General features: G+C 39.7%; 1 protein-coding gene across 1 annotated transcript; it reads right to left on the bottom strand.

Moving 5' to 3' along the window:
- Nucleotides 1-1,802: 1,802 nt before the first annotated feature.
- On the bottom strand, nucleotides 1,803-18,633 carry sptlc2b (serine palmitoyltransferase, long chain base subunit 2b). The gene is made up of 12 exons (XM_053337240.1): nucleotides 18,435-18,633; nucleotides 15,112-15,306; nucleotides 14,659-14,813; nucleotides 13,086-13,234; nucleotides 12,190-12,314; nucleotides 10,697-10,790; nucleotides 10,029-10,134; nucleotides 8,597-8,816; nucleotides 7,443-7,569; nucleotides 4,595-4,730; nucleotides 3,644-3,773; nucleotides 1,803-2,443 (listed from the first exon to the last, which is right to left on the bottom strand). The coding sequence occupies exons 1-12, from the start codon at nucleotides 18,576-18,578 to the stop codon at nucleotides 2,330-2,332; spliced, it is 1,695 nt and encodes a 564-aa protein (XP_053193215.1). The 5' UTR covers nucleotides 18,579-18,633; the 3' UTR covers nucleotides 1,803-2,329.
- Between the last annotated feature and the right edge of the window lie 4,796 nt (nucleotides 18,634-23,429).

Below are 23,429 nucleotides of genomic sequence, written 5' to 3'. Positions count from 1 at the left end.
ATCATGGCTTTTCAAACTCCTCTAAGTAGTTTATCTTAACCCCAAACAAAACTCCAAGGGCAAAAGCAACTGATAAGCAACTTTCCAAATACTCACTGCAGGTCAGTTCACAGGTACTTGTGGTAGGTAGACTGGAAATTGTCACATTACATCAAAGAGATCCAAACAACTACAGTATATCTCTGCATGCTTTAATTCCTCAATGTCAGTGAGGGAAACCTGGCTGAGAGAAACAGTCACGTTGCTGTTTGCAATTACATTTTTTGCCTCCATAGACAGAAATGTAGAGACTTCACATACTGCACCGTTGTGCAGACAGCTTGAGAGGAAACTCTGACGGGAAGAGAATTCTTTATATCGGAGCCCATTTCTGAAAAGTACAATTCCAGATTATAGTCATGTTTCACCTTTGTATATAATATTTATTGAAGCAAATGCGTCATTGAGTTGTTATTCAAGACATTTTCTGTGAAAAACAACAAAATTGGAATGACTCACTCAAAGACAACAATGATTAATTTCTAATGGATGTACAGTTTAAAAAAAAGACCCAAAAAAGTTGTAATGCTGTGCAAAAACATCAACAAAATCATCTCTAAACCTGTGTTGAGTTTAATCACTTTGATGAACATTTATAGGAATGGTCACATTGCCAGACAACAGCCAGCTTTCTGACTGGCTGAACTGCTGCGGCCTCCAATTCACATCAATAAAGTGATAGAACATAAAAACACACACAGACAGGATGTTTAACGGCAGCATGTACAGTTTGCTATGTTTCAGGGTGACTTCACACAGAAAAACAGACAGAACAAAAAAAACAGTAAAACAAAACAAACATTTGACAAAATGAAAGCAAGTTGATTTGGAATGCCATCCCAGAAGATGATCACAGATGATACAGTCACGGGACAAAAAACACTGACACTTGAAGCATACCCAAATACACACCTTGCAAGTTTCAGTGACTACGTCATCTGTGCATTTATAATGCCTGTCAGTAGTGCCGCACTGAAGTAAGACGCAAGTAGTCAATTAAAATGCACACCTTCCATCGGGACACATCTGGAGCTGCCTTTCAGATAACAGTTAGAATTATCACAAAAGTAGATAGCTGAAAGTTGAGACATTTTTAAATAAATAAAGCTGTCTGTACATCAGATAAGCATGAGAGCAGCATCGTCATACATACAGATCTAATTTACAGTGTGTCACCGTGCTCAGAGATCGTGTCAACGCTGATGCACAAGAAAGCACTTGAGTGAGAATGAAAAAAAAAAAAAAAAAAAAATCACACATGTAGCTCATTAGCTTATAGAAATGTTAAAGACATTGGGCTCAAGTTTTTGAGTGCAGGTGTAAACAGTAAATAAGGCTGAAAAATATTTATAGAAAATAAGTTGTAAAAAATATTCCTTAGTCTTGCTCCCTGGGATTCTTTCCCTGTTAAACGTTTTCTTTTGGAACATCTGCTTTGCATTTTAAGAGAAAGGTAGAAAATATATCTATACATATACAGTATATCCTTTGGTTAGGGAAAGAACCCAATATTCAATACGCTCTATTCAAGTAAAAGTGATTAGGAAAAAAGCCGTCAGATAAATACATATGGACAACACATGCTTATGTTACTCCTGTGAAATATTGTATCTTTCTTTGAGGTTTGGGATGCTACCCTAAGGCAGTATTACTGACTTTGTGATAAATAATATTTACATATATAATTTTTTCCTTTTTTTGAGTACATCGTAGTAACCGCTTTGATCAGATTTTTAAAATAGTTTACGCCCCCCCCCCCCCTCCCACCTCAAGTGCACGAGTAATAACTCATGGAAAAAAAAAATCAGTCCACTTTGCTCTAGGTTGTTTGAATTACAGAGAAACTCCATATTGTTGTTATTATTGCACAAATAAGATACACATTCAATGTGCACACAGGAATAAGACTTGACGTTAGACCGATGCAGTCAAAATAAGTTAAGACCTGAAATTCTCTGAACACACTTTTTTTGTAACAACAGACACAGATGAGGGTGATTTTGGTCCTCCCCTGCTATGGGTGAATCAGCTGGAAAGTTCTCAAAATGGGTCAGACCTCCTAAGACTTTGGTTCTGTTGAGTCCGCTGGGGTTTGATATGAGTTGAGCTATGGGGGAGGTGGGGAGGTGGGGCGGAGGGGTCTGGCTCAAAAAGGAAAAATGAAAGAAATGAGAGGGTTACCAGGAAAAAAAGGAAGAAAAAAAAAAAAAGAATGTGGATGGAACTGGGAGGAGGGACAGTGAGTTTGGGGGGGAGAGGACTAGATATGACAGGAAGGGGATGATGTGGCTCAGTCCTGAAGCAGGCTCTCTTCAGACATCCACCCCAGCGAGGGAAGAGGCAGTTCACGTCTGGAGTACTTCAGCTGCAGCAGGTCGCCCACTTCACTGATAGCCGCCAATGCCTGGCAAAACAACAGGAAGAACACCATCAATCTGAATCCAATAAGACATTATTCACGTCAAACTCAATTAAGATAGCCAGACAATTTAAAAAAAAACAAAAAAACAACTAACCCTGTAGAATACACAAGTGATAACATTTAAGAGGATTGGGATTGTAGGTTATAAATGAAGTGATAAGCCTTAATCACACTTGGATTTTTTTTACGTACTGAACATGTCAGCGTGGTGAAGGAGAGCAGGCTGTAAAGCAAAAGGTGAACAGAAGGCTCGCTGCGTAAACCACAACTGAACAGAAACTCCTCCACTTCTTTCTACAGTAGACTGTATCAGCATTGCAACACTGCAGGGCACCTGGAAACAATTTACCTTCCCTCCTGACCTTTTTTCTGATTCCATGCTTTGAGAAATAGCGAGGGCTGGGTTTTCCAAAGACGGAAAAAGCGGCTCCCCGAAGTGCTCTACAAAAAGCAGGCTGATGCCCTTTAAATGGACTATTACAAACGGTGTTGACGTGCTCCTCAGCAAGATGAATGAAGTGTCTTTGGAGAGACAGAGAAGCTCAAATAAAAGTCTCTGTCTGAGCCACACTGTAATACTTAGAGACAGCTTGGCCTTCCAAGTTCTTTTATAATAAAGGAAATATTGAGAGCCCTTATTATTCAACAGGCTTACACACACACACACACACACACACACACACACACACACACACAGATACATGGACAGACAAACACACACACACACACACAGCCAGCAGTGAGGCAGGCAGATATGGTCGATCAGCTGCTGGGAAAAGCCTACTGAGAGCATGACTCCATGATCAACCATGGATCTAAGCAAAGTTGTATATCATGTTGAGTATAAAATTAGAGACTTCAACAATAACAGACTGTTCTGTAACAACATCCTCTTAAATTGGATCCAGTGGTGAAGAAGACAGATTTTGAGCAGATTGTCTCTGTCTTTACATCTTGGATGATAAGTAGATTGGAAGTTCAATAAAAGCATCAAGCTCAGATATTCAATATTTTTGTCCATTTCGCCGAAAACCCGAAAGACGTAGTGTGGCAAATATGTGAATATTTGCAACTGTGGTGCAAATGGCATTTTTATGATTGTCGCATGGATTTAAGTATTATTGATATAAAAACTCAGTATTGATCAGAGCTGACAGCGGTTGGGCTTGTTAGATGACTTACTGTGTCGAGCATCTCTCTGGTATGGGCAGCCGAAACGCAGAAACGCGCTCTTGACTCGATGATAGGTGTCGCCGGGAAGCCGACGACCACCGTGCCGATGTTTCTCTTCAACATTTCCCGACCAAACGCCCTGAAATGAAATGGTAAGATTACTCATGCTGCAACGCTTTGAAGATGGTGCCACCTCTCCGCCATTACCACATCTTAGCCGGCGTTTAATGTGTGAAACTGAAATCATTCACACATTAAGTCAGATTCTATTTGGAGAAGACCACACAGTGAGAAAAGTCCTTTAACCAGAACGTGAGCCTTTGTCTTTCTGAAATCATTTGAGAGATTCTTCCAATTAGCTATCTTAATTGTGATGTTAATGTTGCAATAAATGATATTTCAGCCTTACTTGATGTCAGCAAACAACTCTTTGCTATGTAAAGATATAATGAGGAGTAATGGCAACCGGAGTGAGGATTAAGTCACACTCTCTGTGTGTGTGTGTGTGTGTGTGTGTGTGTGTGTATTGTTATCCGAGCTTCTCTATTCTTTGTTTGCTGTGTGTGGCTGTGAGTCCCTCCATGTCCTCTGCATCCATTTCCAATATGGAGGCTGCATGACAAACTCTCAAATTACAGCTAAACAGACTAAAATATGTTTCTGAAAACAGTTGGAGGTTAGAAAGATTTAGTAACACAATCTCTATTTGATCACCACTGCCTGGTTTGATCTGAGTTTGACCCTGTTCAGGGACTGCTTTCTTTTTTTCTCCGAACTTTATTGAGTAAGCAATGCACACATTTGTTTTGGTCTGAGATGCTGGTGCTCTAGTGTGACATCTAGTGGTTGATTGTAGTGTGTTGCAACTTTAACCGTGATGCTAAAAGCAATACAACTTTTACAACTAAAAAAAAAAAAAAAAAAAAAAGACACAATGTGAAATGGAGAAGAATCCCATACCCAATTTTGGCAGGCATGTAGAGCATCATGGGTACGACTGGTGAGTCATCGTTGCCGTAGATGATGAAGCCCATGTCCCGGAGTTTCCTGCGGAAGTAGGTGGTGTTCTCTGACAGCTGTTGGAGGCGATCCGCACCTGGAAATAGAAAAGGAGGGCATAAGCTTGCTGATTAACCCACTTCTAACCCATTAGCATTGGTGACTTGTAGACATACAGTATATATTATGAATATATCAGACATTTGTCACAATTTTCTGACATTTTATAGACAACAACAATTCATCAGTTAATCGAGGAAATAATTGACAGTTTAATTGACGATAATTGTAGTGTGCAGCCCTAAAAACACATCCATGGTGCACCCACACAGGTGTTTTCAATTATATTGCCTGATTAGACCACAGGATTGTGCATTTACATACTGTGCTTGACTGACATCTTCCTCGCTCTCCTGTTAGTTCATCATTCTTATTAGTGCATTAAGTTAAGTGACCTCATGAAATACCAGCCTGTGCAGGGGTCTAATCTGTCAGAATAAAAAGGAAAAAAACCTTTGAAGTGGGGTATGGACGTCTGACACTATTTTTAGTGATTATTTATGCTTGCAAGCCTCATAAAACTGAAACATCAGCTCTTGACCACAGTCCAAGTGAAGGAAACAGCATGCAGAGTGCAGAGTTTTTCCTCTATTGATGACTTGTGTATTCTTCTATTTAGCCTGCCTTTAAATCGACTGACAGCTCAAGCCAGAGATAGTAGAGTCTGGTCTATAGCACTTGTCTTGGAACACAAACAGGAGTCTAGGTTTGAGGTTGGTGGGGGGTGGGGGGTTAAACTAAACAGGCATCAATCCTCACGTGTCAGTCTGATACACACCGTGGATTCACTTGCTGAAGCCTCAGGCCGAGCCTCCGGAGATAACATCTTAACCACACAAATAACCATATGGTACGATGCGCCGATAGCAACGCACATCTGCCTGTCTGTGCTGAAGAACAGCGCAGAAACACCATAGCTTCAAAAGCACCCTGAGACACAACAAACTCCTACATTATATTCATCCAGACTTTTTTTTTTCACAGCCAAAGAATCCAAAGTTATTCTTAGTACTGAGTGATGAACTAGGGAAGGAAAAAAAAAACCCTGTAGCATCATATATTCAGACAGTTTGCTTTTCAAACGCTTTAGCATTCTTTTCATATTGAAGAAAAGTCAATTTTGATGCAGGCCTGTGCTGGGAACCATGAACAGCCATCCTTAGCAACTTGAGTGCAGCAACAAACTGTTAGCAGGCAGCTCAACTGTCACTTCGACTTCATGTCAGTGTCTGAAACTTCAAAGGCTTGGATTTCAAACAGTGACGGGACTGCAACCAATCAGACTGCCATTGTTACTCTTCTACAAAGAAAACTTGTCAGGCTAGGATATGCTGCAAGGTCAGCCAGTCTGAACCTCTCCTCTCACACTGATGATTTAGAGACAAGAGTTGATGACATTGTGGAAAGGCCAAACTATAAAAGGCTGAACCACTAGAACCAGGTTCAGGTGTTTATTCCTGTACCTAGCGTTTAAATGACTTGAAGAGAGAAGGGGGGGGGGGGGGTTAAGGAAATCCGATCTATCAGCATTTTAAGGGAGACTGCATCAATCAAGCCCCATAAAGAGTTGAAGAGACGCCGCCCTGCAAGAAAAACAAGACTCAGTGACCTGTTTGTGTGTGTAGGAGATGAGTCCAGCAGAGTTTGATCTGCGCTGATCTCTGGCCCTCAGCACCACACTGGCTTTGTACCCAGCGTGAAGGCAAAGAAGCACACACATTCAAGAAGAAACATACATCTGAAAGCCATAAAGGAGAGTGTAGCGGACTCAGCATACCGCCACTTCAAGACCATCCATCAGACTGGGCTGAATCAAAAGAGAGAGGCAGGGAACTCACCACCCATCAAGTTCTTAAAAATACACATACGGAAACATAACGACTGAGAAGACTCAAATACTCTGTTGGTGTAATCTTGTGTAATCAGATTCTGTACTGGCAATTAAAAAAAAAAACACACTTGCAATCTTTACGCAACTATCCAGGATAAGAGAAAAATATTAGGAAGTGAACAACATTTGCCCAAAATAATATAGGTAGGGACAGAGAAAAAGTGCACAGTCACTGAAGGCATTTGGATAAAAGAAAAGATAAAAACAAAAGAAACGTGATATTTCTTAAATGTAAATGTAGATGAATGAAGGGCATGGGTCCAATGTTGCATTTACATCATATCTACAATAGGTTTCCACATGTCAGATAGTCCAACACACCTTTATTTACAAGTAAATAATTGCCAGTTGGTTATGATATCAGCACTTGGCCGGGATAGAAACATTTACATGGTAAACAAGAATGCTCAGTTTGAAAGAGTCAAAGTACAAAAGGTGGCAGAACGGACATGAGTTGAACCTAAGTGCAATAAAAAGTTCTCTGGTCTTTGGCTGCAGATATCAGGTTTGCAGGAATTATTCGAATCTCAGCCGTGGTTTCATACTGCCACCTGGTGGTCACTGATGGAAGGTAACGTCAAAAACACTGAGGCACAATAAATCTCTCAAGTCAGACTCACAAAATTTAGGTAAGAAACATTGGAAATTGGAAACATCAAGTACTGGCTTTGATTTGGCATGTTGTTCTAATTCCACTTGCTCTTGCCCACCCAAAAAGGTCTTAACCTAAAGATAATCTCCAACAACCACTTATCATGGAGAGCAACAACTAAATTTAATGAAAGCTGCTTTTACACAACCCTCGCTGCCAATGCAAAGGTACACTTTAACTGATTGGTGTCATTTTCTGGCACCTACCCAGTGTGGTCCCATCCTCTCCCATGATAATCTTCATAGAGGTGATTATTTGCTGGACCACAGGTGAAGACATGGAAGTGGCGTACAGGGCGCTGTGAGAGTGGCGCCGCAGGTAGTCGATCAACTCCTGAGAGAGAAATAACATCAAAATTAATTTTTATTTGCCAAACATGATTGAAAAAAAAATAATTCTTTGTTCTGAAGACTGTTGTGATTTTATGTCCTTGTATGCCTAAACATACTTAATACAAGATTATTCTGAATATTACACATTGTTTCTGTAATGGATGAATAACTGTATCCAAACTGTAGAAGTGTGTTAGTAAGGTTACGGGGTAGCTGATGTTGCAGCATTTAAAAATACTTTTTGTAATGATTTGACTTTGACTAAACAAAAAATTAAAAGCCATTAAGGGCCGTTTCACCCGTTACTTGCCTAATTGACGTGTATCATGTGTGCAGCATGAATGATTCAGTCCTAACATCCGTAGCCATGTTTCAATGTGGTGTTTTCTTACAACATCATGTCCATCAGCAGTTACACTTCACGCCGGTAACACACACCTGGCTGTGATTACTGCATTACCTATTTAAACCTTATACTACATACTCCACACACCACCTACTGTGCAAACTGGGAACTAAACTAGAGAACATATATAATCTCCATAGTTCGTTACACAGGAGGAATTGTAACAAGATAAACAGGTAAAATATTGAACGGAAATTTGAAGGTGTTACTTCCTTGCAAAACTAGTACCCCAGGATTTCACATTATGGCTTCTTAGTATTGAGCAATACTTTTTGCAAGGACCAACATGTCTGGAACTTACATGGCTTGTTCAGAGCTTAGCAGATGTTCACGTGAACATTTAACTGTAACTATGAGCAACCGTTTCTTCCTTTCAGGGAAAACAGAAAGTTAAAATTCCTATTACAAATAAATGGTGTTGACCCATATCATAATAGAATGACATACATGTGACGGGTGGGTTAGGTTTAGCAATAACGAATTAGCTTAGGGCCGTTAAGAGGATGACTAAGTATTCCAGTTATTGTTAACAGTAGGCGTCATTACTTCCCTTCCTCTGGAGAAGGTTTTATTTCCTCTTTCTCAGTTCACAGCTTTAGTTTCTACCTTTGTGTTCACTAACCTTTTTGCCTCCAATGTATCCCCCGGCCGCACCAAAGCTCTTGGTAAACGTTCCCATCATGATGTCTATATCTTTTGGATCCAGGCCAAAGTAATCGACCACTCCTTTACCGTTAGGCCCCAAGGCCCCGATACTGTGAGCTTCATCCAAGTACAGGTAGGCCTTGTAGCGCTTCTTCAGAGCAATAACCTCTGGGAGACGCACAATGGAACCCTCCATACTGCAGGATAAGAAAATGACGTAAAAATCAGCAAATTCAGGTAGACTCAATCGCCTCACAGACATCGTAGACTTAAATAAGGAGTTTATCTCTTCTGTGAAATTAGCTGTCTGGCTCCCTCTTTGGAGAATACACTACTTTTAGACTACCTGATATCCACAGTCCAAATCTAACATTAGTAAACTATGGTAATCTAAGGGAGCGTGTAAGCAGTTGACCCTTCAGACAATTGCCTAATCTTTGCTTAGGTGTGCATCTGTGTGCTGTCTATTTCAGCAGCTGAAGCATTTGCTTTGGAAATCCCGGTGGAAATAAGACTCCATTAACGTTGCATTAGTAAAGGACATTGATTAAGTCGGGCAGCTTCTGAGAACTATATTGATCAACAGGATTGATTGCCTATACACTAAGTACACTCCAAAGAACAAGGAATACATTATGCTTAAGGGAGAGCAGTCACACTTCTGAACAGCCATTATTTTTTATTTTTAGACACCGTAAAATCAGGAAGTGTGGCCATCAGAGAAGGACTGTGGGTGTGAAACTGAACTGGGAATTGTGAAATTGGTTTTCACATTTTGTCCCAAGAGGAAATTCCTTTGAAGAGTTTTTTTAATGCAAACTCAGCAGGTGAGTGTATCATTGAGTCAAATTGATATAGAGAAATGTTCTTACACGGTGCTCGAAATCTGCTGAAATATGGTTTAAGTTATCTTGTAAAACTGCTTCATTGTTTTACTGCAAATGGGATTGCTGCTACAGTAAAGATGGGACCGTGTTCATATCGTAAAAACAGACTTTAGGACCTACGGCAGCCTTAGTAAATCAATACCTTTGCATTGAGATACCTTAAGATCTTAAACCAGTAACAGTTTTACTGGTATGAAAGACAAAGGAGGAATCAGAAACATCCTACACACTATCTGTTTGAAAAGTGTTATCTTGCCCTTTTGCAAATGTACAAATACAATTATTGCCAGTCAAGCTAAATTAAGATGAACGCAGGAAATAGGTCAAGTAATTGGCAGTAAACACAGCATAATGTGACAGAGAAGTGGTGTGAAAATACTCACAGTGAAATAACAATATAACAAATAAAACCCATTTAGCCTCATTTTTACAGAGTGGATTGTCCAACGCAGTCCATTTTCAAGCTTGTATGGTTTGTGTGAGTGTGCCGGACATGTGTGAGAGAATGATTATGGTGTATACCTGTAAATGCCCTCCACCACGATGAGGATTTTTTTCCAGGGTCGATGGGTTCTCGGCTGTCCGTGTACGATAGCGTCTCTCAGCAGCTTCTCCAGGCTTTGCATGTCTACAAAAAAGGGAGGGGTTGTAGGTAAAACAAGTTGTATTCTAAGACTGTATTCAACTTAAGCAATATGTGAGCATCCTTTAATTATTTGATTCTTGTCAATAGTTTCTGATCACTACCATTTGAAGCATTGAGAGCTTTTCCTTATCAATCAACCTGCCTGACTCCTGCTTGTACTTGGATTATTGTGATCATTTTTTTGTGATTAGGAGTGTCTGCCCTTATTACGTTCTTGCATGACTCAATATCGTAAACACAAAAAGTAGTAGTAGTGAAGCAAATGTAGTACTGTAAGAGTAAACAAGTATCATAGACAATAAGCATTAAGTGAACGTGGGCGCAACACGTGTACAACACACACCCATTAGATGTATTTACTTTCATGTTGGGTTAGGCAGATTAAAGCTCTCTCGTGTCTGACAGTGTTGAAAGATCCAATTTAGACACTCTAATCCTCTGTGTTCTCCGTCATTGCATGTTTTGGGTGGTCGACCTTCAGTCCCATTTCTCTCTCTGATTGTTCTTAAATTAAAAAAAGTGGTAGTTATTAGAGGTCACTCACTGTTGTGTTTGAAGACCCGAATCGTCGAGCCGGACAGGCGGGCACCCAGCACGAGTGATGCGTGATTCAGCTCGTCGCTCAGGATAAGACAACCCTAAAAAAAAAACAAGTAACAAATAAAAACAGATGTTCTTTTGAAGCTAACGTGACAGAGTTTATTTCTTATTGTTTTACATCAGGAGAAAAGTATTCCCTAATGAGACAAACACTACTGCGTGAAGATTCAAGTAAACAACCCTCTTTTGGAGCGGTGCTTGCAAAACTATAAACACACCAGGATTTCACATGCTGGCTTTTTTTTTTTTTTTTTTTTTTAGTGTTGAGCAATGACTTTGTAAGACGTCTTCGAGAAATAACAATTAGAAAGACTGGAGTGTCTGAAAATGACCTGGCTTGTTCAGGATTAAGATGCTGTGACTAAGTGTGAACATATTACATCATACAGTAACCATGACAATATATATAGTATTTTGTTTTCTGTGATGATCAACCTGTAATCTTGTGTGATATTTCTACAGGCTCTGAGAACAGTAAATAAAACATATTAATAACACTGATTCTTAACCAAGATTCTCTCAATCCAAGTATAATCTTGCCTGTGTTTTATGATAACCATGTGCATGTGAACCACTGACAAATCACAGAACTCATACAACTACTGTTATTATATTATTGTCTGGTAATCACACCTCTTTTGGCTCTGGCTGAGGAAATGATCTGAGATAAAGTTTGTTTTTATCAGATCATAAATACTGCTCATGTGATCTATTTTTCAAAAGTGAGCACACCCAAACACGGTCATAGATCACACCATAGCTTCTGGTCAATGAATAGATGAGTTCATTACACAACACACAGTTATGTCGTCACATAAGGATGGGAACTAACAGATTGAGTTGAGAAATGACGAGCCCTTGTGACTTAAATCTTTGTATTTCTCTCAGTAAGTTTCACTCTCTCTTTCTCTCTTTCTGTCCATCTGCTTTTTTTGTTTTTCCACACATGTGGTTTTCGGTAAAAGTGTATCTAAACTCAAAAATAGGGCACGCCTCCGTCAACTCCGGTTTCTACTTCCTGTTCAAGCACTACTGTAGAGACTTTGGCTATAGAAGAAAAGAGCAAGTAAGGACACAAGTAAAGACCGGTATGAGTGACTTGGGGTTAGAACAACAGTGGCAGGGATTTTGATCAAATATCAAGCACCAACTGCTGCATTGAAAGATTCAGCCGGAAAGTAGTGTGTTGTGGAACAGTCTGAACTCTTCAAGCCTTGGCTGTAAATCTGAACATGTGGCTTGTTTTTACTCTACACAGGAAACCTTTTTCCCCCCTTTTACAGTTCAATTGTTAATGGCACTTAACAGTACAGTATGAGTAATGTAGCCACATAAACACTGCATTTTTTTTTACGTCATCAAATAAAGGAAGGAATATAATGTTCACAGGAGAACAAAAATAACAAACAAACAAAGGAAGTGAATGAAATTCCATACCTTCCCGGTGAGAGCAGGAATGTTCATGGAATTTGTTGCGAAGCCCATGCCGAAAGCCATCGATGACTCAACACCCAGGAACCTGGCAACTAACTGCTCCAGCTCCTCGTGGATGTCCAGGTTGCCTGGAAGTGACAACAATATACGACTTTACATCAGTGTGGCGTACACATGTGCAGACTGCTTCAGTCAACAGCTGGCCATAAATCAACTGAGAGTAAACTTGTTTTTATCATGTATGTTAGCAAATTAAATATATATCTTTTTGGTTTTGTACTGTTGAACAGAAAAAAACAACTAATTAATCACTTTAGGCTTTGTGAAGTTGTGATGGGATTTTTTCCATTTCATTTTGAACTTTTTTTGACAACATAAACAATTAAATTAATGATGAAAATAACTCTTAGCTGCCACCCTATTTCAGTCCAACGCTGGTTTTGCTATAGCTGCTTTATAATAAGTGATAACAGTGAGGTCAATCCACTATCACAGAGCTAACCACACAAACCTCAGCTATGAAGTTATTTCAGGTTTGTTTTCCTCTCTCATAAAAGATAAAAAAGAGTAAATGTGACACACTAAACAGTAGCTGCCCAGGCCCAAAGAAGAATGCATCAAACTAGGCACTGAACTGAAAAGGACTTGAACTTCAAAGCTTTCACAATACGTCACTATATTTCATACTCTTTCAGTACTTCAAATCCACTTAAGCCCATGGCTTCTGTTGTATCCTGAAAGAGCACCAAACAAAAGAGGGAGCAGCTGTTAAAGTGCCCTCTGAGGTTTTCAGGAAGTCTATTTGATTCATGGATCGAGAGCTCATTTTTTTCTAACGAGCACTCTCTCAGGAGATGAATCAGCTTCTCAAAAATCTTTTTCTTCTTTTTACACCTTACCCATCTCACAGCGAGTGCTGCCCACTCCAACTCCATACTTTTGTGTGGCCTCAAGAGCAGCATCAGCACAGGCTCCTGTGTTCTCTGCAAAGCCGAGGTAGTTGTATGAGCCCATATTGATGACGTCCCGCACTACTTTGCCTGTGTGCCTGTGAGAGAGCGAAAGAGAGAATTGATACCCTTGTTCTAGGTAAATAGAAATAATTGCCTTCAACATGCGTGCCTTTCTGTCCTGGTTACTTAGCAACCATTTCCTGCTCAATGTTGTCCTTCAACTGCTGCAGTTATCAGGCACTGCGATAATATGCAGCAGTTTATTGTCCCAAGGGAATTCAGCAGGTAAATGTCAGCATAGAGCATAAAATCAACTAAGTGTGCACTCACACTAGGCAATCGTACCGTGCCCAAGCACGTTTGCCCCCTAAAATCCAGATTATTTGACTAGTGTGAGTGCAAGTGTACCATGCTTGAGTACGGTACACTGCCCTGGCCCAGTATGGTTGGAAGAGGTGTGCTTAAGCATGGTACACTATTTTATTTTTTTAAATCCCGGGAAAAGAAGCCAATTTTCCAGGGAATCCCGGGAAATCGACGATTTTTAAAAAGGCAACACTAGCTGAGCTCTGGTCATTTCAAGCAACACTAAATGCAATGCCGAGACATTATGCATATATGGGTTCATTATTAAGGCAAAACAACTCAATTTATGTCCATGGACATTATAATGAATAGGCTATAGGCTTAATATTAGTTTGCATCCAGCGTGCTGCGTTGACTTCATTACATCTGCTGCACGGCTGCTACCACAATTATGAAATGCTAACGAAATGTGTTAAGTGAGTCATTTGTCGACTTCTAAGTCATTCAGTTAAACTAAGTCTTACTTTTACTGGAGTAAAGAGTTAAATCAGTACGTCTGCTTTTACTAGTCTTTTTTACACAAGCATCTAGTACTACATACTACACAGGCATGACTCAGAAGAACAAGCTTGCACTTTTTAATCATAGTGCGTTGTAATAATAATAATAATAATAATAATAATAATAATAATAATAATAATAATATTACTGGTGGATCAGTCAGTTACCTTTGGACAAAAATAAAAAATAAAATGACAGAAAAAATATGTGACAGTAAATTATATGTCATTTATTTCAATTTAGCTCTGTGTGAGTCGTATTCATGCTAGATTTATCATTTATAGAGGACTGCTCTTCTGTTTTTTCAATACTTTGCTTGAGTGCTGTTCGGTACCATGTGACAGATAATAGTGCTATCAACATAACCACCTCAATCATGTATTAGTAACTCTCCCTATCAGAAATACAATGTTTGTTTGTTTGTTTAGTTTTTCCTGTCTTCTGTTGTATAAAAAAAAAGAAATACAAGGTCAATGACTGTCAGTGCAGATCAATGAACTTCCTATTGAACTAAGGATCAAAGGCACAGAAACACACACACACACACACACACACACACACACACACACACCTCTGAGGGGCCAATCAGCATTCACTGACAACACCTTGGTTCTGATTTAACCCGAACAACAACCACAAGGCAGCGACTTACTCGAAGGTCCAGTTGTAGTCGTGGGAAACTCTCTCCACCAGGTCCATCTTGGCACCGGGGACGCTGCAGATGGGCCGGTTCCAGTTGTCTCGGATCCTCATGTACAAGTTCCTGGTGTAAAAGTTCTCAAAGTCCTGATAGAGGGGGACAAAATCCTGCAGAGGGGAAAAAAAACAGAGATGATGATGCTAGTGAGGTCATGTTAAGGTTGTTGCATAGGTATACAACACTGAACCAGGTGATCATTAGAAACACCAGATACCAGAATAGAGTAAAACAACTGTCTTTTACACAGAGTGTGTCCCAACTCCCCCGACTCCCAATCAAGTAAAAGCTAGTGTTTTAGGACTGAAATTGGAGGATTAGATACCCCAAATTTAAGTAAAACCCCATCTTGAAAAAAGGGACCGCAAAGGGTATACATTGACTCAGTGTGCTTTTCACCAGCTTTACCTTCTGCTCCTCCCTCTCCCGGGCCACGTGGCACTTCTCGATGTTCCATTGGCGAAGGAAGTCCCGCAGGTAGCCGAAGATGGTGAGAATCCCGTAGCCCATGTAGGTGAGCACGGCCACCATGAGAGGCGTCTCCTCGAACGACTCCACATAAGGCTTCTTGTACAGGCTGGCGTTGTGTGGGACATTTCGCTTCTATGGGACAAATAAAAAGGAGAAGAAGAAGAAGGGGAAAAGGTGCTTGAATTTAAAATTTTCTCTTTAAAATTAACAGGCAAGGTTCATCCGATATTTTTATATCATGCCGTTATTGTGGCATAGACAGAGACTGCACTGCATTTTAAAAGCCTTCATCAAAGTATAACCAAAGACCAAGTTTTACAAGCACGGCTAAGCCCAAAGGCACATATTTATGTAAAAAAAAAAAAAAAAATCATTCCTAGAGCGGAGCATTTCTCCTCTAAAAACTAAAGTTAATGGTTATCTACGCTTTAGGTCTGTTTACTCATTAAATCTGCCACCCCAGGAGGCCCAATAAATTGCAACAAAAAGCAGACCAGACCAATCCAGTATACGCTGGGCACACACACACACTAGACGACAGCTGGGCTGATTTGTTAAACTTGGGTTTTACTCTTTAAGAGAGTGAGTTAAAGCCTAATAAAGGCTACAATAAGCACATTTATTCGTAGGACACACCGATGCCTGAGCCTCTATAGACCAGTGAGCAGTAAAATGACCTTCATCACTGAGTTTTATGAGGAGCGATATTGATTTAGGATTATGGGACCATATAAATGCGGTCACACACTGGAGGAGCTCCACAAAACTCTATGCACGCCAAGGTCTCTTTAAGTGTTAAGGTAATAATTTATAGGCAATCAAAAATAACAACAACAAAAAAACCCCACTAGCATCATTTTTAAACAGGGCTGCAGACTGGATGTCTGCACAACCAACACTAAACAAATGAGGGTGGTCACTCATTACAAGCTCTAACCCGCAGCTTAGCAACCATACCTCATGTGACTGGTCATGCTTCTCCAAGAAATACCTCTGAGTCAGGGAACAGGAGAGCACTGCAGTGTGTGTGTGTGTGTGTGTGTGTGTGTGTGTGTGTGTGTGTGTGTGTGTGAAGGACCAGTCAAACAGGTCTTTCCCCTCTAAAAAAGTCCCATGAAAATGCATTCAAAGCCCAACAAGCAGCCCACACCTTACCAAACGGAGACTTTAACCTTACGGAGCACACAAAAAACACATTCACATCCAACCGCCACTCAATGGAGACTTTTGCATACTGATGTCAACCGCAGCAGCTAAATCCAGTTTGGCTGACGTCACATTTGTTTAATTTTTATACCTGGAAGTCAAACACCAACTGAAATGAGGGAGGCCTGTGCCAGCATCTGAACAGCACATTTGGAGAAAAACCTGCACTTTCACACCTTTACTCGGACGCTGAACAAACAACGATCATGTAACGATGTATAACCAACGAGAAAAGCTTGTACATGGAGTATATTTTCTCTTTTTAGGGCCTAAAAAGAGAGAAAACAGAGTAACTTCTCTCCCTGCTCATTGCAAATTCCATGCACAGCTCATCTTTACTGAAGCCATTATTGACACTATGATCCCACCTGAAGGCTGTTATTGAGATCGTTTACTCCCACCTGCTCTGGAAAATCCTCCTTCTAACCATTTTTACTATATCCTCCATATAAGAGATTATGGCTAGTTCGATAAAGTGAGGTCAATTGTTCAGCCAGGGGACCTGATCTAGGGAGGAAATGTATCCCTGGTCTGTGACTGAGACTGAAGCTCACTGTAAAATGGTTTAAATACTGTTCTTGTCCTGCAGGGAGGCACAGTTCACAGAGTTCATCCACTCTCTGATTTCTCCTGCATACAGAGGCCCAGATATTTTTAAGTTGTCTTATCAAGAAGCAGGAAAGGTGACAGATGTGATGCCACTTGTTCTAGTGAAAATGCCAGTTTTAGAGAATGACTAACCTTTATGTCTTAATAAATACATAGTAACACTAGTGAAGTTAATCTGCCTCCATCTGAACAATACATCAACCATCCAGGGTAAAAAAAGTAAACATTTAAATTCATTAGTGCTCTGAATGCTTCATTTTAGTATTAAGGAACTTCACTGCTACAACACAGAATCAGTATACTATTATCAAGTATTGATATAATCTGTAGCTCCCCCTTTTCATCTGGCAGGATGAGGAAATTATATGCATAAGGATCTAATTGGTATGACAGCTATGACATCTGGACGTAATTGTGTAAAACCGCTATATGTCGAAATCAGCAGCGCTGTCACAAGTCTGGAATTTAACGTTCTCAACGTGAAAAGCCAAAGTGATTCTTTTGAAGTGTTTACAATACAGTGCATGACTTTAAGATTGTCCTGTGTGATTCTGTGTGAGCCCAAACAACAAAAAACAAAAACAATAGCATCAAAGTCCACCTCCTCCTCAGCTACACACAAAAACACAGACAAACTCTGTGTTTTCTGTTCTTTTCACTCCACCCTAGGAAGGACCACACCCTTCACAGCCTGGAGACATTCCTCTCCCGCTTTCAGTGTCATGTGGAACCAGGCCCGCTCTTCCTTTTCTCTCTTCTCCCAGGAGACAGACTGGTAGTTTCACTGGTAAATAACTCAACAGGGTACTGGTCGTCTTCAGACCAGTGTTAGTGTAAACAGAGACCGGTCTACTTACCACACACACACACACACACACACACACACGCACACACACACACAAACACACACTGTCTCTCTCACACACACAGGAGCACAGAGACAACAAGGTGTAAGGTTACCAAAAAACCCACCACTACAATCCTCCCTGATCAGGTGGCATGCATCACTATACAAGAAGTTTGCAGTGCAGCTTTCATTCAACAAACTCCTAATAAACAGGCTAATATTGCCTCTTAAATAACACATTAAATAATGAATGATAGTCACGTACTTTTTAAAAACAAAATGAGAGGGGATACTAAGCTATAACAGCTATCAAGTAGCTATAGATGTGGCATTAGGAAGAAACATAGTCTGCTGTAATTAAAGCTATATAATAACATTAACGCTACACAGTTTACTTGAGAGATGACGTGATGCTGCCGTCATGTCACAAATAAATAAAACTAATTCAGAGCAGAAACAACTAGCCATTCATGGCCTCAATATGAGCAGATAACGAGTACAAAGCAGCATAAACATTGTTGAAATTCAAATGATCTCAGCTGTACTTCACACGGGACACAGCGCTCCCGTGTCGAGCAGTAGACGGGTGGGCCTTTACCTTCTCCCGGGGGCGTCGGTACTTGTGTGGCTGTTGAAACAGGCAGTGGTTCTTCACGATGCCATTTTTGCTCGATTTTTTAGCACCCGAGGAGCGGTGACAGGCCTCTCCGTTTAGCAGCTTGTTCGCTGAACTTTCCGTCATCTCTGCTGGCCGTGTGTGAGTGGAAATTACACGATAACAAGCGGCCCCAACTTGTGTAACGTTAGTCGTGAAGTCATGTATGAGCTCAAGAAGAAGACGGTTAAGCCCCGCCCCCGCTAGTTTAGGCCAATGGTGTTACAGCTCCGCTACAAAGATCGTTTATATAGTACAGAAGCCCATTTCCGGCAATATGGTGGAAAAAAAGTAAGTCATTATAATGAGGAACTTCCTCCAAATAATGACTTAGAAACTCCAAATATTGCCTTAGAAACTCGAAACAATGAGAAACTATCAAGTCAAAGTATTGACTTATCTTATGACTAATTAGTATCTCATTTTTTCCTCATTATTTTGAGATACTAAATCATCATTTTGAGAAAGTTTCTCATTATATTGACTTACAGGATCTTCTTTTTTAAATTATTGGCGGAAATTGGTTTTTCTCTTGATGTTGAAAATTATGGTAACTGACAGAAAGATTATTACGTCCAAAACAAAATATGTGCAGCCTTGCTACCTGATATTAGGTGAGGTGAAATACTTTACTTTTTGCAGTACATTCTTAATGGACAGTAAGTTTATTTAATCACTGTTCCTGAAATGAAAATCAATCCGATCAATAAGGATCTAATTCAAAGTCCAACTCCACTCAAAAAAAAATCACTTTTGGTCTTGCTTCTTCAATTGGACATTTGACTGTTATTGTGCAGACTTTGACAGTTGAAGGCTGTTTTCACATTTATCTGCTGAAGGAGGAACAAGTATGTCTGTGTTGACCTTTATCTGAGTTTGAGGTGTGTACCTGTCCAATAATGATTTATGACATAATCACAAGTTTGGAGTCATTTAATGGGGTTACAAGGATTTATTTTTTTAAAATCATTTGACACACATTATTATTAAAAGTTAAAGGACCAGTGTGTGGGATTTGTAGCAGCGACTACAATCAAATGAATAGGAAAAGAAATGGTGGCCATGAAACACACAAAAGGCCCTCTCTAGAGACAGTGTTTGGTTTGTCCGTTGTGGTAGAAACATGGCAACGTGCAACATGCCAGGCTTTCTCAAACAGACCCATTCATTCTAAACTAACAAAAACACAACAATTCTTAGTTTTGAGTTATTATACACCAATGAAAACACACTCATGAATGTTATATTTCTTATATTTCTGCCAAGTCCTTTCCACTAGATGTATCTCCCATTGTGATGTGTTTTTTGACATTAATTACTGATATTTCACAGACCAAACAAATAACCAATTCAATGAGAACTGATACTTTGTCGCAGACCATTTCAAGTTTTGCTTTTGATTTAGCTCCAGGTGATAAATAGTGAGTTCTGCTGTGGGTTGAGAATCGTTAATGGTTAAAAAATAAAATAATGGTACCTTTAATAAATAATGACTTGGTAAATCATATTTAGTGTCATGCATTCATTCTGTCATCCTTTTCAGCTTCTACAAATAAAGGCTTTCCTGCTGGAAACATAAAACTATGACTAAAACTAAATAAAAACTCAACTAAACTAGTCCATTCTTCAAAATAAAACTAAAACTACTTAATTACTTGTTAAACTAACAAAAACTCAACTGAAATTTAAAAAAAAGAAAAACTTAATAAATATAAACAGTAATGAAAAATTCAAAGCTATAATAACCCTGAATGAGACAACACAACAAGTGTTTTGTGAGAGTGATTCAACATGATTCACTCATATGACGATGTTTATGGCACATTAATATAGGGACAGTGTGAGAGCTCTTCCTCTACTTCTCCCTCTCTGCTAAACGTCACCGTCTCTCCAGCGTGGGTCGTCCTAAAGCCCAACCCATGGAAATAACCCACAATAACCTTTGGTTGGGCGTCAGCTCAGCAGTATATACCCCTTTTCCAGTGACGCAATTTCTCACCTGGGCTTGGGAGATGCACAACAAGGTTCAAGGCTATCTCCAAGATGATTCCCACAGGAGAAAAAACTATGACAGCAACAACACCAAACAGTCATGACTCATGGGGTATTTCAGAGGGTTAAAAGTTGATTTTGAGAGCTAAGGAAAAGTCTCTCTCTTCTCCCAACCTTTAGGAGTGCTTGGCTGTGAAATGTTTAAGTGGATTATGGTGTGGCTGTTATGACTGGTATTAGCATAAAGCACATAAAGCATGTCATTGACAGGCCTGTTAAGCTGTAACTTGTGACATTAGACTTTTATCTGATGCTATCAGCCTGTGGAAACAGCACAATCTTCCATCCTACAGTACCTGCATTATGCTTACTCAAATGACAAACCAAGGAGGAGAAAAACCTGTTATTGAACATTGGTGGAAAGTAACAACATACATTTATATAATTCTTTGCTACATTACTCCTCTACTCCTCTTGAGTTCAGAGAAAAATATTGTACTTTTTATCCCATGTCGATATTTATTTTAGACCTATAGGTACTAGTTTATTTAAGGAATTATATTTTATATGCAAAACAAATGATCAGGTTAGAAAATATGATGCAGTGATGGAGAATACACTAACCAACAGTATGTTAAATTTAGCATAATCTCAGTCAGCTGCAGCAGTAATGCTTCTTTAATTATAATACAATAATATAAGGACCATTACGCCACTTAAGAGTATTTTTACCTTTGATATTTTAAGTACATTCTGTTTCTGATTGTATTGTTTTTGTTCTTGTACTTGAGTAAGCAAGTAGTAGATACTTCAAGTACATGGAAAGGAAGGAGGTCTGTGGTGTGAGAGGGTACAACAACAATAGAAGTGTTTCCTGGAGTCAAAGTCCAGATTTTGAGGAAGACCTCAACTTTTGTACTTCCTGGTCTCTTCCTGTTTGGTAAATATACTATTTTTGAAATGTGGCCCTCTCCTGGTCCTGGTGTGTTTGTGTACGTGTTAGATAAGGTGTAAGGAATTTGGACAGCGCTATTGTATGTCGATCCTACAATGCCCCCTTCTGTCCTCCATTATTTGCATGTGCTTACTTGTGTATAGGTGTATTATTCTCATGCATACTGAAAATGCATGTGCAGTCCAAAGTTGCATAAACCTACTCCTATTTTCAACCTCCTAGATGGCACTGTTGGGCCACACAAAGGTTGAGCCCGGTCTGATAACAGACTTGCAAACAGAGGTTATACGCTGATGCTGTGGGTTACAGTTCAGTGTTTGGTGGCATTGGTGTGCAGCCCCGTGTTTCTAGGGTGTGACTTCCATGATTAAGGCATCGGCGATAACATCTGATGATTTGATTCTCTAATCATTTTTCAAGCCTTTCCTTTTTGTTTCCTCTCAAGGTTGTAACCTTGAGTGCAGAATAATGAAACATCAGTCCTGAAAGCTCTTGCCAATGTGAACAGAGGCAGTTAAGCTCCCATCCATTCCAAACCTGATAAAGGTGATAAGGATCCAGCTTTAATAGGATCAGAGGCAGGGTTAAAAGGAAAGAGGATCTGCTCTCATTGATACAGACGCTGCAAGAAGCTTTAATGTTGATTGGAATTTATTCTGATGAGAAAATCGTGCTGACTTGAAATGAATAAGCACTTTTGAATGATGTGTTCTTGATGTATGTCTAAAACCTGCCGGTGGTGATGTGTCTTTGTCCTCAACAGAGCTGAATGAAGAGGTAGGTACAGGTAAAGTAGGTGCAGTCTAGAAGGCATTTCAACATTCACTAAAAAGCTGATTTGTGAGTTTTGATGAAGTGACGAAGTGAATAAGGGACTCTGAAATAATTTAAACATTATTTCTAGAAGGTCATTGTTACTTATATCTCTCAAATAGTGGTCAAGTTCCTAATTATACTCCAATTCCAAGTTCCAAGCCAATATCTTTTCCCTGTTTCAGTCTGTGATTTGTGCACTCCTTACTTTTCTCTGCAACTCTGAACATCATTTTGTGTCATTATTCGAATTACACGGACAGTATAGTTACAGGACTACCTGTCACTGTGAGTTTTAACAGTTAAAAAGAGTTAAAGAGAGACAGCCAACACTAGCTATAATGGAACAAGTAGAACTGAGCGAAGCTGCTGATGACTCGGCAGGTATTGAAATAAAAGTGAAAGAAAAGTACATGGTGGAGTTATTACGGTGAACTTTTTAGCAAACTGCAACAACAACAGCACTGAAATTGTGTTTTAGACCACCTGATGAATGCAAACTCAATATGCACTTATTAGCCTAACTTTTTGTGTAAAGAAATATAATTATATTGTCAAACTTTTGCATAAAATTGGAGTATAATTAGATTTCCTTACACAAAAAGTGAGGAAAATGCATATTTTAGTCTGATTCAATGCTCTTTTAATGTAGTGTGCCTAGTACATGAATGCCCTGAGGCCTCCTAAAGTTTCAGCCCAGCCCTGCGCATGACCTGGATGACTTACCACCTACATTCAGATAGATATAAAAACGATACGCATATTAATCCTCCTTTGGTCCTGACCTATGATAAACTGTAGGTGTTGTCAGTGTATTCTTGCTATCCTATTGCATTAAAAACAAAAATATCAATGCGGTCCAATGTTCTGCACTGCAACATAAATATCCCTACTGAGAAAAACGCAGTAATTACTGTGTCTCCAGTGACAAGGTTACATGTCACCACTGATGTTCTTACAGTATCATTCAAATGACAGATGATTTCCTATTCACCAAGGATGTATTCCCGCTTTCTCTGTTGCAATTTCCCTGCTTTGATGTCATCTAATGAAATCATCAGGAGAATCAATCTCTCCTCCTATTCCCTCGACAGCCTATTAAGACCCAACGCTGCCAGAGAGGAAGTCGAAAGCAAGGAGCCATTTTTCATACTTCAGTGAGGTCTAAATGTGGTAGA

Source organism: Scomber japonicus, chromosome 17 (assembly GCF_027409825.1).
Source record: "Scomber japonicus isolate fScoJap1 chromosome 17, fScoJap1.pri, whole genome shotgun sequence".
Classification (NCBI taxonomy): domain Eukaryota; kingdom Metazoa; phylum Chordata; class Actinopteri; order Scombriformes; family Scombridae; genus Scomber; species Scomber japonicus.
This window is presented reverse-complemented; position numbering and strand designations above follow the sequence as displayed.

What these genes read in the sequence shown, in the direction of transcription:
- sptlc2b (XM_053337240.1), bottom strand. Translation starts at nt 18,578, where the DNA reads ATGACGGAAAGTTCAGCGAACAAGCTGCTAAACGGAGAGGCCTGTCAC. An exon ending in TCGGGTCTTCAAACACAACA is followed by an intron (nt 10,135 to 10,696) that starts GTGAGTGACCTC and finishes CCTTTTTTGTAG; the next exon opens with ACATGCAAAGCCTGGAGAAG. An exon ending in CCAGAGAGATGCTCGACACA is followed by an intron (nt 2,444 to 3,643) that starts GTAAGTCATCTA and finishes TTGTTTTGCCAG; the next exon opens with GCATTGGCGGCTATCAGTGA.